The sequence below is a fragment of the Melanotaenia boesemani genome, chromosome 8 (genome assembly GCF_017639745.1).
Source record: "Melanotaenia boesemani isolate fMelBoe1 chromosome 8, fMelBoe1.pri, whole genome shotgun sequence".
In the NCBI taxonomy this organism is placed as follows: Eukaryota; Metazoa; Chordata; class Actinopteri; order Atheriniformes; family Melanotaeniidae; genus Melanotaenia; species Melanotaenia boesemani.
Genome location: NC_055689.1, coordinates 36,729,937 through 36,745,867, shown reverse-complemented (window position 1 = coordinate 36,745,867; position 15,931 = coordinate 36,729,937). Strand labels below are relative to the sequence as shown.

At 43.1% G+C, this 15,931-nt stretch overlaps 1 protein-coding gene across 1 annotated transcript in view; it reads right to left on the bottom strand.

The window, feature by feature from the left end:
- Positions 1–252: 252 nt before the first annotated feature.
- The window catches only part of LOC121645018 (zinc finger protein 79-like), a gene marked incomplete at its 5' end in the record, with an annotated part of 32,440 nt that continues 16,761 nt past the window's right edge, over positions 253–15,931 (bottom strand). Inside the window, 2 exons of the mRNA XM_041993289.1 lie at positions 253–1,770; positions 8,933–9,075. Of these exons, the coding sequence (XP_041849223.1) occupies positions 746–1,770; positions 8,933–9,075 (1,168 nt within the window). The remainder of the gene's footprint in view (positions 1,771–8,932; positions 9,076–15,931) is intronic.

Sequence of the window (15,931 nt, the reverse complement as noted above, 5' to 3'; positions counted from 1 at the left end):
ACCGATTTTGTTCATAACTTTTATGGGCAGAATTTCTAGGTGCAGCCGAGGTGTTGAGGGGATCCGGTTCGGTGGCCTCAGGATTGGGTCTCTGCTCTTTGCAGATGATGTGGTTCTGTTGGCTTCATCGGGCCTCAATCTTCAGCTCTCACTGGAGCGATTCGCAGTTACCGGTCGATCTACGTTCCCACCTTCACCTATGTCCTGTAAATGAAATGTGCTGTACAAATAAACTGCCTTGCCTTGCCTATCTGTGGTGGTGCTTCATTTCAAGGTGTCTTCTTACGTTGTATTCCTTCATTCCAGCCTCTCTGTCTCCACACAGAAGACACACAGCTTTGTCCTTTACATCCACAAACATATTCTCTGTTTACAAATTCCACTTTTCCTTTAGCCATTTTCTGGGGAGAGGGGTTGTTGACAAAGGTGAGCAGCTCCGTCAGGTTTCTGGAGAATCGGTGAGGTACTCGCTCGCGGGCCTGTGATTGCAAACGTACTGGCAGTGCATTGTGGGACTTGTAGTATTTATGTAAAGCACTTTGAATTGTCTATACAAATAAATTTGCCTTGCCTTGGTACATGTGCTGTATCAGCAGGCCAGCTCTAATAGTGATTAGATATGATCACGCAGGCCAAAGATAGTTGACTAGTTTCCACATATAGAAGGTGGCTTTTGACATTCTCTGTTAGTGATCATGTGGTACTTTAAATCATCATTTTGTTTGAAACATTCTCCACATGTTGGTCAAGAATATGGCCTCTCAGCTGTGTGAATTCTCATGTGGTTCACCAAAGTACTCTTGTGCCTGAAACATTTTCCACATGTTTGACAAGAATACGGCTTCTCACCTGTGTGAAGTCTCATGTGGTTCACCAAAGTACACTTGTGACTGAAACATTTTCCACATGTTTGACAAGAATACGGCCTCGCAGCTGTGTGAAGTCTCATGTGGTACACCAAAGTACACTTGTGACTGAAACATTTTCCACATGTTTGACAAGAATATGGCTTCTCACCTGTGTGAAGTCTCATGTGGTTCACCAAAGTACTCTGGCGACTGAGACATTTTCCACATGTTTGACAAGAATACGGCTTCTCACCTGTGTGAAGTCTCATGTGGTTCACCAAAGTACTCTGGCGACTGAGACATTTTCCACATGTTGGACAAGAATACAGCTTCTCAGCTGTGTGAATTCTCATGTGGCTTAACAAATTATAATTTTGATTGAAGCATTTCCCGCATGTTTTACAAGAATATGGTCTCTCTCCTGTGTGAGTTCTTACATGAACAGTTAACTTACTTTTCGTTTTAAACTGTTTCCCACAGAACTTGCAGGAATGTTGTTTCTCATCTCTTTCATTACAATGACTTTCTAACAGAAAGGACTCTCCTACGTTCTCATTTGTCTCCGTTAGACAGCTCTTTTCAGGCTGTGTATCTGCACACGTTGTTGGTCCTGAGTCTTCAACCATGCTTTCCTCTAAAGGTGAATGTTGGTCTGCAGGAGGACTGTAAGAGGGAATATGGTCCCTGTCTAGTTCTGGATCACTGTGACCATCTTCCTCATGAGCAGCCGGTATTGAAAACTGATCAGTTTCATCCTTCAGCCAAAGCTGCTCTTCCTCCTGACTGCTGAGGAGTTCCTCCTCTTCCTCTTCAATACGAGCAGACTCTGGTTGCTCCTGGTCCAGGTTTGAGTTCTGGTTGCACAGCTGCTGGTCATCTTGAAGAGCTTCATCCACCTTGTAGACATATTGATGTGGAACCTCTGGAGGGATAAAGGGACAAATGAAAAACATGAAGAAAGATTTTAGTTTAGGTTAATTACTAGGGTTCCTAAAAAAGAAAAAATAGGACTTAATATTTATATTATTACTTATTTAACTATTACAAGCTTCACTGAGACTAAAAATCTCTTTTCCAAGAATGGCTCAGGCTTCTGGTCAGTATGGCTGGACGATTATGACCAAAATAATAATCACGATTATTTTGATCAATATTGTAATCACGATTATTCACCGTGTTTGGAAAAACAGGTGTTTTTATTTAATTATAGACAAACTATGTGGCAACAATTTTAGTGAAAAATTAAACTTTAATTTACTATAGATGACAAATAATGCAACAAATGCATTTACCATTAAGTGACGCTAATGCTTTAGGTGGCGTAGTTTCTGGGGAGACGGCAGATTCAAACTAGACGCACCCAAACATTTATGTTTTCATTCAATTGTATTTTGTGCCAGCCTAATCAAAATATTCTTTAAAGAAGCAAAATAGTGTCTTTAAAAGGTACACTCTGGAGCACAGCGGGGAGGATTTGGCCAGCCTGACAGATTTTATAGATCGTTGTTGCGACAGAATCGTCATGGGGAAACCAAACAACATGTCCACCCCCTCCACCTAAGCCAAAGCCAAGAGACAGCGACATGAGGATTCACCTGGAGCTATTTCACCACCGGGGAACGACTCAACAGATGTTCTGATCTCTATAGATAAGAAACTCAGTAGTTTTGATGCGCGTTTGAGCCTGGTAGAAATTCTCTACAAGGAGTTCCAGGCGCTACGTGAATCATTAAAATTCAGCCAGAAGCAGGTGGAAACTCTGGCTGTAGAGAATGCCGGTCTCAGAGAGTCGGTAAAATCCCTCACCGAGGGCTTGACCCGTCTCTCGGAAGAAAACAAGAAGATGAAGGAAACGGTGATCGATCTGCAGGCGCGGAGCATGAGAGAGAACCTGGTATTTGCAGGGATTCCAGAGCAGACGGAGGAGGACCCCGAGACCACGGTGAAAAACTTCATCAAAACCCACCTGAAGCTCCCAGAGGAAACGGTGAAAAACATCTCCTTTCACAGAGTTCATCGGCTCAGCGGGAGGAAACCCGGGTCCAGCAGACTAAGACCTATTGTAGCGAAGTTCGTCAGCTTCAAACAGAAGGAGCACGTGAAGAACCAGGGCCGCGAACTGAAGGGAACGAACTTTGGAGTAAACGACCAATATCCCAGAGAGATTCTGGACCGACGGAGAGTCCTGTTTCCCATCAGGAAGAAATCCATCAGTGAAGGTGCTCGCGCTGTCATCTCGGTGGATAAATTATTTATTAATGGACAGCTGTACCGCGACCCGGACATCACTCCGTGGCTCTACTGACTTGGTATGTCTTTAATTTTCCTGTTTTCTCACTAGATCATGTTATATCGTTAAAACTGCCATAAAAGATCATTTAGTTAACAGTAAATCCACTGCCCGTCTCCACTACACTGCTCTCAGCACAGATGCGTTTTTTAAATTACTTTTTTCTTTGGCACTGTCTCTCTTTTCACTCTTTACACTTCTTCTCTCCGACCCTTTAACGGTTAACGGTAACACTTGTCATTATATTATATACACATCAGCACTTTTCCTGATTCACAGGAACACACACAGAACAGCACAAGCGCACATACATCTCTGTCACAACCAGCTGGCAGATACACATGCACGCAGAGAAGCAGTGGGATGCACGCACACACGCTTCAGTAATATGCATATAGCCTCATCTCTGTGGTTGGTTCATGAACGAACTCACATTTGTTACTTGGAATGTGCGTGGAGCTGGCACAAGGGAAAAGAGGTTAAACATTTTTAATCGTTTGCAAGAAATGAAAGCAGATATAATATTACTCCGTTTCCACACGTGTATTCAGCTTGTTATCATTCTAGGCAGAGAGGAGTAGCAACTCTTATTAATAGAAGGTTAAATTTTGACATAGATAATACAATCATAGATCCAGAAGGCAGATTTATAATAGTTACATTATCTATTCAAAATGTTAAGTTATGTATAGCAAATATATATGGTCCAAATGTAGATGATCCTCCTTCTTTCACTCCCTCTTCGCCTCTATGGTCACTCAGATAACACAGTAATTATAGGAGGTGATTTTAACATTATACTGGACAAACAAAGTACCACAGGAGCTCATCGAGTCTGGAAATCCTCAGAAACTGTATAACAGTACATGAAGGATTTTGGTCTCTGTGATGCTTGGCGCTCTCACCATCCCACACTAAGAGAATACACCTTCTTCTCTTCAGTTCACCATTCCTATTCTAGATTAGATTTCTTAACTAGCAGCTCGCTGATGAATGACATGTCAGAAATCAGAATCCATCCTATTAGCATTAGTGATCACGCACCAGTATCATTCACTCTGAGAAGTAAGAGCAATAAACCAGCAACTAGAAACTGGAGATTTAATACGTCATTACTTAAAGATCCTGAGTTTATCAGCTACTTTAAAAGAGAATGGTCCTTATATCTAGAAAATAACGACTTGCCAGAAACTTCAGCAAGTGTTCTTTGGGAAGCAGGAAAAGCAGTAATGAGAGGAAAAATATTTTCCTTTTCTTCTCATAAGAAAAAGAAGGAAACTTTGAGAATTTCAGAGTTAGAACTCAGAATTAAATCCTTAGAGGAGCTTACCATGTCTCCCCAGAAGAACACCTACTAAATGCTATAAGGAAAGCTAAACTTGAATTTAATGAAATAATAGATAAAAAGACGCAGTTCTTGGTGCAAAGACTTTGTTTGGAGAACTTTGAGCATGGCAACAAATCTGGAAGGTTCCTGGCTAATTAGTTAAAAACAAACAAGGAGAAAACAACCATCTCCTCTGTCAGAGATCCAGAAGGAAACATCAGCCACAACCCTGACAAGATAAATAACACTTTCAAAGAATTCTATAAAACATTATATACATCACAACTAACTACAACAGGTGACAATAAAGTTAAATTTCTTAGTAACATCAATCTTCCAAAATTAAAACATGAAAATAAAATGGTCTTGGATTCCCCCCTTTCAGTTGGCGAACTCCATGAAGCTCTCCAGCATATGTCCAACAATAAAGCTCCAGGTCCAGATGGTTACCCAGCAGAATTCTACAAAGAATTCTGGACAACGTTGGCACCCACTTTCTACAATATGATATTAGAAATAAAGGAAAAACAAAAAATACCTTCAAATATGAACCTAGCCAATATTACTCTACTATTATAACCAGGTAAAGACCCGACACTTCCATCCAGTTACCGTCCAATTTCATTAATAAATGTAGATCTCAAAATAATTAGCAAAGCTTTGGTCAGAAGAATAGAAAAAATAACCCCTCTAATAATACATCCTGACCAAACAGGCTTTATTAAAGGTAGACTTTCCTCTACTAACATGCGTAGATTAATTAACATCATAGATTATTCGACTCTACATAATCTGGAATCCACAGTCATTTCTTTAGACGCAGAAAAAGCGTTTGACCGAGTAAACTGGAAATTTTTATTTGCAACATTAAACAAATTTGGGTTTGGGTCATCTTTCATAGATTGGATAAAGATATTATATAACAACCCAAATGCTTGTATGAAGACCAATGATCAAACCTCTTCAAGTTTCTGTTTGCAGAGAGGCACCAGACAGGGCTGCCCGCTTTCTCCATCACTCTTTGCTATTTTTACTTAACCCCTAGCTGCTGCCATAAGACAAAATAAAGAGATTAAAGGAATCCATGCCAAAAATATAGAACACAAGATAAGTCTTTATGCTGATGACGTATTACTTTTCCTCCAGAAGCCACTGACATCTCTCCCCCAGACAATCCCTCTTATTAACACATTCTCATCAATATCTGAATACTCTATTAACTGGTCTAAGACTATTATTATGCCCATTAACTGTGACCTACAAAACACACCCAATACTACAATACAGTCTGGAAACATTAGATATCTAGGCATAAATGTTTCCCCCAGGTTATCAGAACTAACAAAGCTAAATTATGTCCAGCTACTTAAAACAATAGAGGATGATCTCTCACGGTGGAGACGCTTACCCATATCACTCATGGGGAGGGTTGCTACAGTTAAAATGATGGTTCTATCTAAAGTAAACTATCTGTTTTTAATGATACCCATTAAACCATCCTCCAACTAGGTTAAGTCACTGGACTCACATATATCAAAATTTTTATGGAAAAACAAGCCATCACGTATCAGTCTAAAAACTTTACAACAGACTAAAGATAGAGGGGGATTGGAGCTACCCGACTTTAATCATGTTTTCTTAGCTAACAAGCTGCAGTATATCTCCAAATGGCTTAAACCTAGCAGTCTGGATGAACCACGGTTAGATGTAGAGCAAGCATTATGTGAGGATCTGGTTATATGCAACTGATACAATTCAAAATTCTGCATAAAACTCATTATACAGGACAAAGGATGTTCAGGATGGGTCTGTCACAATCAAACATCTGCCCACACTGCAATGAAAACACACCTGACAACTATCTCCATGCCTTGTGGTCCTGCACACCTGTCCACAGGTTCTGGCTTCAGCTATGTGTGGACATGTCAACATGGTTTAAATGTAATATTCCTACAAACCCCGCACTATGTCTACTAGGTGACTTGGGTGACATTAATATGGCAACCAACTCTGCACACATGATACGCACAGCATTATGCATCGCAAAGAAAACTATCCTAGTGAACTGGAAAACCAAAAATAATCTGTGTTTTCAGCAGTTTAGGAATCTCTTAGTTGACCACATCAGTAGTGAGACAATGTCTGCCTCCTCAAAGAGCCATTTAGCTGAATCTCATTCCCTCTGGTCACCTGTGCTTAGTTCCATCACTTAGTGTAGGTAGGTGGAGGACTGTGACCTCGTTGCTTTGGAGGTTGGAAAATGGCCGGGAGTGACTGGTGGTTGCGGGTTCTTAGTGGTTGCCCGTGGTGCGGGACCGGGCTGCTCTGCGGTGGGGGTGGCTCTGGGTCTGGCCCCATCGGAGGCTGTGGGGGCCACTGGTTGGAGTCGCCTCGTGGCGGGAAGTGAGGCCACTGGTGGCGCCTGGGTCGGTGGGCGTCGGTCCTGGGCCGGGCGGCCGGGCTATTCCGGGGCAGGCTGGGCGGGGGTTCTGGGCTCTGGTGCCTGGGGGTGGTCCTCCTCCCTCCGAGGTGGTGGGGTCCGCATGTGCCGAGTGTCTAGGCCTGCCCGGATGTGCTGCCATGGTGTGGGTTGGTGCATGCCCTGGTGTCTGGTTGCCGCCCTGGGACCCAGGGTATGGCCTGGGGGCAGGAGGGGTGTAGGGGTTTGAAAGAGGGCTGAGTGGGATTTGGGGGATTATGGGGGGAGGTGCTGGGGTGTGAGGCAGGGATGCTTTTATGTTGTGTGTGTGTCTATGCTTTGGATGTTTGTGTGTGCGCATGCGTATGCTAGGATGAGTGGGAGTGTGTAAGATCATAGGTGAGTAGGTGGGGTGGGGAGGGATGACATGACCCTGTGGGGGGGCCTGGGGGTGGTGCGCCGTGGATCTGGGCTCTCCCGCTATTCTGCTTCCACTCCTCTCCCTCCCCCTTGGGTGTCTGGTGGGTGGGTGTCTTCTGGGGTCGGTGGAGGCTCGTTGGCTGCAGTCTCTGCGTGGCCTGGTCATGGGGAGCGGCTGCCTCTGGCCTGTCTTGTCCTGGGGGGCCTCCTGGGGAATGGGGGTGCCTAGTGCTGCTAGCAGCTCACCATCCGGAGGGAGGTTCTCTTCCCTTCGGACTTACATCACTGGACCCCTCTTCTTCCCCGCTCTCTCTATCTCTCTTACATATACACATAGACACACACACATAGGGATGTGGGAGGCATGCACATCATGTTGGGGTGTAGCCGGGGGGACCACCCAAGTGGCTTCCTTAGCTGCACCCTGTGGGTTTAAATTACACTTAGACATCAAAACACCAACATAACACACAAACAACTTCTGGGGGGCATGTCATGTGGTGTGTAGAGGGCGTGACTACTAACATGACCTTGCTCCCAGCACAATATGGTCACTGCCCCCCAGTTTTACTTGCAAAAAACACACTCACCACAAACAGTCACGAGAGGGGAGGTGGAAGAGGAGGACAATGGTGACACCTCACACCCCTCTTCCTTTGGGGCACCGCTGGGGGTGTACAGGGGGAGTTGGTTGCCCTGGGGGCCGGGAACCGGGGTGGCTGGGCTGATGAGGGGCTGCTGATCTTGGGGGATGCCTGTTTGGCCGCATCTGGGTGGGAGGTGATGGGGGGGTCGCTGGATTTGTCGCTAGTCGTTTTTTAAGAAATGGCTAGAGGTGAATGAAAACTCGCTAAATACAGTGACGAAGTCGCTACGTTGGCAATAGAGCTGCAACTAATAACTATTCTGATGGTCGATTAGTCACCGACTATTAAAACGACTAGTCGACCAATCGGATTATGAATCTCATGATTATTATAAATGGATCTTATTTCACTTTCAGCTTTGAAATCTTGCATGAGGTTGTTATGTAAGTCCGACGTTCCTCCTCTTTAAGTATTCGAGCGTTGCAGACGTACTTCCGTCGTACACAAGGTCCGCTTTACAAACCTCACATGTATTTAATTTATTTTATAAGTTTAACGTGAAGTTGTTCCAGACTTTTGACGTCCTCGGCCACCGTTTTGCTCCCTAGTTCGCCGCCATATTTTCCCTCTGGCGGACTTTATTGCGCATGTGCAACTCTCAGCAGAGATAAAAAAAAGAAGACGAGGTCTCACTCTGTAGTTTTTTTTTTTTTGCAGACAATAGTCGACGGCTAAATTCATTGACGACTATTTTTATTGTCGACTAACGTCGACTAATCGTTGCAGCCCTAGTTGGCAGCACTGAGTACAACCAGCTGCCGGCTGTTAAAGGGGTGTGTTACTGCGCCCTTGTTATTTAGGCAGCTTAATGAAGCTTTGGCCTTGCGTTGGCCTCCTGGTGGTTGGCAGACTACAGGGTGAGAATGTACGTGATCAGAGATGCAGCAGAGACGCACTTTGAATGTAAATATCGTTGACGATCAGGTGAATTTAATTGTGGCCAAAATCGGATTAATTGTGCAGCCCTACTAGTCAGGATACCTCCAGGACGCCTCCCTGATGAGGTGTTCGGGCATGTCCCATCTGGAGGAGGCCGCGGGGAAGACCCAGGACATGCTGGACGGACGACATCTCTCGGTTGGCCTGGGAACGCCTCGGGATTCCCCTGGATGAGCTGTTGAAATTTCACAGTTTCATCCTTCAGCCAAAGCTGCTCTTCCTCCTGACTGCTGAGGAGTTCCTCCTCTTCCTCTTTAATACGAGCAGACTCTGGTTGCTCCTGGTCCAGGTTTGAGTTCTGGTTGCACAGCTGCTGGTCATCTTGAAGAGCTTCATCCACCTTGTAGACATATTGATGTGGAACCTCTGGAGGGATAAAGGGACAAATGAAAACCATGAAGAAAGATTTTAGTTTAGATTAATTACTAGGGTTCCTAAAAAAGAAAAAATAGAACTTAATATTTATATTATTACTTATTTAACCATTACAAGCTTCACTGAGACTAAAAATCTCTTTTCAAAGAGTTTAACAGCACAGTTAAAATGTACAAACACACATTCAAACTGAGTTTATAAAACACATTTAAAGTAAATGAAAAACCAATTAAAATCCTCAAATGAAGCAGAACATCTACAAACACATGTAACTGCCTCCAAATCATCATGAAAGCCCTTTTTCCCACCTCAGTTTGAACCCTCTGGGACTGAAAATAATAATAAATCTCCTCCACATCCAGAGGAGCCAGATGAGGTGGCTCGGGCATCTGGTTAGGATGCTTCCTGGACGCCTCCCTGGTGAGGTGTTCCAGGCACGTCCCACCGGAAAGAGGCCCCGGGGAAGACCCAGGACACGCTGGATGGACTACATGTCTCGGCTGTCCTGGGAACGCCCCAGGATTCCCCTGGATGAGCTGATGAATGTGCCGGGGAGAGGGAAGTCTGGGTTTCCCTGCTGAGGCAGCTGCCCCTGCAACCCGACCCCGGATAAGGATGGATGGAGGAACGGATGGATGGGCTGGGTTTGACAAACCAATTTTTTAATTTTAATTATTAAAATAAAATAAATCCAACATCGATTCATAAAACTTTGAGATCAGTTTTTCATACGTCCTCATTTCTGTTAACGTGACTTTTGCCTGACTTACCGAGACTCAGCGAGATCTTAGCATATATACACACAACTGGTTTCCTCCGTCGCCTCCATCCAATCAGCTTCTCTTCCTGAGATTAAGTGTGACATTCAGATGTTTTTATTCACCAGTGTGGATTACATTCATCTGTAAAGTCTTTTTCAGGGTATTACTGCTCACATTAGCAACTAACGCTACGACTCTCATATTAGCAGCTAATGCTAACAGCCACTGTCACTTCCAGCAACAGGAAGTGATGTCACAACCCACGTAGTTTAAAATAAATCCGACATGGTCATTTAAAGTCACGTTTCCTCTAGAACAAGTTTACACTTCATCCTTTTATCAAACAGTAAACAGTCTGATGCTATTTATCTGGTTTCCATGACGGCATGTCATAGCTGCTCTCTGTGTCCACAGCAGATAAAACACACACACACACACACACACACACACACACACACACACACACACACAGGTTTCTGTCAGAGGACAGAGTGCACGTGTCTGAAAACACGTCAACCAGCTGATAATCAGACAGAAATGATGGAAGAAGGAAGCATCTTGCTGCAGCGAGGAGCAGATGGAGGATTTCTCCTGCTCCAGTTTTACACCCATAGCGTCACGGTCGTCATGGCAACTCACACAGCTGATCAAGCTGAAACTACGTCATTGTAGGAATTTCTGAATGGTATTACGGATTTAAATGGACCCAGTGTTCTTTGTAGGTTTTATTAACAGCACGTTATGTGAGATTTGAACTTAAAGAATATTTAGAGCGACTCCGCTGAATGAAACGCTTCATCAGGACTTTTAAAAAGTTTCACTTGTTTCTCTGAGTTTTTTTTCCATCACAGAGTTTCTGGCTGTGAATCTGGGGAAACGCTGTTTTGTTCTGGTAGTTCAGAAACGAATGAAGATGTGTTAAATCAGATTATTACAGTAATCTGATTACTGCCAGATAACTGGTTTTGATTGACAAGTAGATGCACTCAGTGTTTTATATATTAAAAAGTTAACTGAGATCATCTTTAATATTGAAGAAAAACAGGTGGTGTTACATAATCAGGTATAAATGAATCGATATCAAATCAGATTTAATCTAAATTGAATTGAAATAGGTTGTTGTGAATGGAATTGATTCAGGAAATTAGTGACGACATCCAGTCCTGATATATACGTGTGAGCAGGACGGCAGGACCTGGGCCGGCATTGAAAGCCTCGATCGGTTCTGCTGTCCGACCTGTTGTGTGCATGCGTGGTGTCGGAACAGCTCTAGTATGTTGATGCTAGCAAGCCACGTTCCGTCCCACAACTTTGGCTCGCTGACCCGGCATTTAAAGACCGGCTTTAGCCGGTCATGGGGAACGATCGGGAAGCTTTTTGTAAAGTGTGCAGGAAAACCAATAATGTGACCTGGAACGGTGTCACAGCGATCATATCACATGGTTTTTGGTGCAACTGCAAACAACCACCTGGTTTGTTGCTGTACTGTTCCATCTCCCATCAGCCCAAACATAAAAGCTACTGGTTATTCCAGCCTTGGACATACAGGGTCTATATGGGATTTCCTGCTACCACAGAGAAAATACCAGTTCATTTTATGTGCTGTGTTAAAGTGACAGGTGGATATTTCAGTACTGCTGCTGCTCAGCTAAACTAGTCTGTACACGTAGGCTACCGTCCACATCTGTCCACATCTGTCCACATCTGTCCTGGTCCAGCTCAGAAACAGCTGTAAACTGGGCCAATGAGGAACATTTTCTTAGTCCAGGTTAAAGCTGATGAGGAGACTTTGTGACTTCATCAGTGTGTTTATCTGGCTGGAAATCTGCTTGTTGGCTTATTTTACTGCATGAAATCTTTGGTGGGTCCTGCTGGACCAAACAGACCTCCACAGGTGGGCTGCTGCATGGAAAAGTTTAATATGTTTAATATGCCTTAAATTGTAATGCAATGTTTTATTTTAGGATTAAAACACTGCTCTTTTAAAATAATGTAAAACATAAAAGAACCAGTGTTTTGAACGACTCTTTGAAGTGACGACTCCCGAATGAACGACTCGTTTCAAAGAGCCATAAGTCCCATCACTACAAAACACACTCATTTTAAATGGGAACATCATCTTCCCCAAATAAAGATGAAAATGAAGCTTTTTTTCCTGAAAGGACCAAATTATCAGTCAGTTTTAGGTATTTACCCAGTAAGAACATGTGAAGTTCACTTACTTACCCGGTAACTGCAGCTAGTTCAAATGGGTAAATACGAGGAAACTACTGTTCAACAGCTTCATAATTACTCTGGATTTACCCATGAAGTTCTTAGTAGCAGCAACACATGACGGTAACTACAGAAACATGTCAGTAAAAACGTAGAAAGAAAGAAGTGTTGAAGTACAGTGAAAAGCTTCTATTATTTCCTGCTAACTACGTCCCTGCAAATATCTGCATTGGGGTGGTAGAGATGTGAAACGTCTGCAACCAGCCCACAGTGGCATCTCAGCGTCTCTCTTAGTGTTTCTGCCTGAAACTGCAGCTGCAGCATCATTTTCCTCTCAGTCTAAAACTAAATGCTGCCACGTGGACTACAGATGGGAATTAGTGAGAACGCTGGAATCTGCTACAGAGCATCTTTACCTTGTGGATCAGGTTTTCTACATGGTCCCTGACAAATAAAGCAAATAAATCTAAACTAAATGTACCGTAGAGCTCTGATCAGGATCCTCCATGAGTCCATGTGTTAGTTCATTCAGACCATCCCAGTGTTTCCTACCTGTTCTGATTAACTTTATCTGTGGATTCCAGGTGATATCCAGCAGCCTGCGCTGACGATCGATCTCTTCTTCGTACTGGACGATGGTTTTTTCAAACTCTGTGAATATTTCTTCAGCAGCAGCAGTTAGTCGCTCGCTGATAAACTCTCTCAGATGCTGAACTGAAGACATCGTTGCTGAAACACTGAAATATTCAGCTGAGAGACGACAACACAACCGTTTTCCTGCTCCGTCCTCACACGAGGAAAGCTAACGATGCTGCTAGCGGCTTGTTTACTTCCGGTTGGTGTCACACTGGGAAGTTCCGGCAGCAGAAGAGGAAGTCAACCTTTTATTCCGCTTTGTATTGGAAACATTACTTACTTAAATGTACTTACTTAAATATAATTTAACCGTAGTACTTACCTAAATATAATTTAATTAATAACACCCATGACCTTAGAAACTAATGTTGAACACTTTATAGGGATTTAATCTTTGTCCAATTACAAGACGTTTGAGAGCTAATCTGAATGTATAAATAAAACCTAAAAGCACTCAGAGACCACAGACCTCCACCAAGCCATTGTAATGTGTTCCCAGTGATTTTAGACATTAACTTTGAGTCAGAATCAGATGGTGAACTTATTCCTAGAAAAAGAAGAAAATCCTGCATCCTGATCCAGATCACCCCTAAAATCTAATCACTTGTTTCTTTTCTATTTTTGAGATTTCCAGAAAATTTAATCAAAATCTGTCCATTTTTGTAGTTATGTTCCTAACAGACAAAGCAACACTGCTGAAAACATGACCTCTACTTTGGTGGAGGTAATAATTTAAAGTAATTATGGTTTTCTCTCAGTTTTTTTCAGACACCTGCAGGATGACACACTTTCTCCTCTCCAGGCTGTAGAGCTCTGTGGTAATCAGTCTTTATGTCAGACTGATTTGAGCTGACAGAAATGCTGCACTAACTCAGATAAAACTAGAACTGTGCTGAGCAGAAAAGCAGCTCAGGTTCATGAGTCTCCTCCTACTGTTTGACTGCAGCTGTGAACATCAGACCAAACACAAAACCTCTCACAGATAATTCATCCTGAACTCCAGGTCCACCATTTCTCCTCTGGAAACATGGAAACACTGGCTGTGATTTGCTTCTTTTCAGCTCTCGTAGGTACGTATTTTGATTTTATTGTCTCTTATTTGATCTTTTATTGGTGGTGATGGGACTCAGTTTTCGGGTCTGTTTCACTCTTTACATGCAGCTCTTTCTGACTGTAAATGGACTCAATAAATAAACTTTACTTTCTTACTAGAATATGTGTGTATGAATGGTCAGAGCTGATCTTACATGAACATTTCCAAGAATCACAACAAGTTGGTAAATTCAACACTTTGCAGGAAAATGACCTTGTGCACTAAACGTGCACAGATCTGTGCATAAACATGATGAATAAATGAGGACCCTGTTCTACATCGATAACACATCTAAGCTCCTGAGATCAGAGTGATGAAGATGAAGCAGCCAGACTGTTAACCAGGAGGAAGAGTAACTGAGAGAAGAGAAACTACAGATGAAAGAGGAGACGGAGAGATTCAGGGAGGAGCTGAGCTGTTACTGAACTATAGAGGAGACACAAACTTCCACATTCAACACAGTTCAACACACAAACCACAAACATCACCTTTATTCAACATGCTGTCTTTGCAGACATTTGGATTCACTCTGCTGTTTCTAGTCATTCTAACAGGTTTGTTTGCTTCTTTAAAACATCCATTTCTGGATTTTCTGCTTCTTCTTCACTTATTTGACTTCTCTCTTCCTTTAGGTGTCAGCTGTGAAGAACTCACTGCAGTCAAGAATGAAGAGTCCAGTTTAGAAGGAAGCGCTGTTACTCTGTCCTACACTAAAACTAAAACTACAGCTCCTGGTGATCATTTCTTCTGGTATCGACAATATCCAGGAAAACCACCAGAATTCCTCCTGTACATCTCTGGACTCAACAAGTCAAGAGCAGCAGAGTCTCTGAAATCAGCCGCAAGGTTCTCCACTAAACTGGGAGAAAACAAACAAAAATTAGATCTGGAGATCTCCTCTGCTGAAGTGTCTGACTCTGCTGTGTACTACTGTGCTCTGCAGCCCACAGTGACAGGAAACAGCAAAACTCTGTACAAAAACCTTTGGAGCAAAGACAACGCAATACTCCACAACGTCCACTAGAGGGCCTCACACACTGTTAAAGCTCTGATTGTTGAGTCGTTGGACTGATGACAAAGACAAGAGAGAAATGAAGCAGTAAAGATCAGAGACAGAGACAGAGCTGCTGTGGAAGCAGGAAACAATCTGATTGGTTGAGCTGAACTGAAAACATCATGGCCCCGCCCACTGAACTTCAGCTCATCCAATGACATTATTTCTTCCTCATTCTACTGCAGTGGAAGAACATTGTTCATCTGCTGTGTGTCTGGCTTTAAGAACTCCAAAGACATGTTGCTTTACCTCTTTTTGCTTCTATCTCACATTCTAGGTGAGTTTAAGAACAGGGATTAAAGTTTGCTTGAAGCTGCTGCATTAACCACATATACAGACTGCATTTCACTACTTTTCTGCTTTCTTTGCTCTGATAGAATGAAAATCATCTTTGGATCATCTTGTAAATTCAACTGACAGAGTTCTACAGTTGATTTAGTTGTGAATGTCCACAGAGTAACACTGTACAGGAGACATTTTCCACTGTCTTCTCCTCTCAGCCTCATGGACAATGTTAGTCTGATGGCTTCATTTTCTCTACTTTTTCCAGGACTAAAAGCTGCAGACACAATCTCTCCTGATCAAGATGAAGTCAGTGGAAGAGAAGGACGACCTCTCACACTCACATGTACATATCAGACTGATGAGAGCTACATTTATCTTCACTGGTACAAACATCATTCTGACCTTCAGGCTCCTCAGTTTATACTCTGGAAACGAGTACATTCCTGATCAGCGATATTCCTCAGGAACAGCGTCTACATTAACCAGCCTGACCATCAGCGAGCTAACCCTGGCAGACACAGCTCTCTACTACTGTGCTCTAGAAACACAGTGATACAAAGTGTAGAAGAGGCTGTACAAAAACCTGAACACAGATATCTGACTACTCTTCAAAGAGGAGGGAA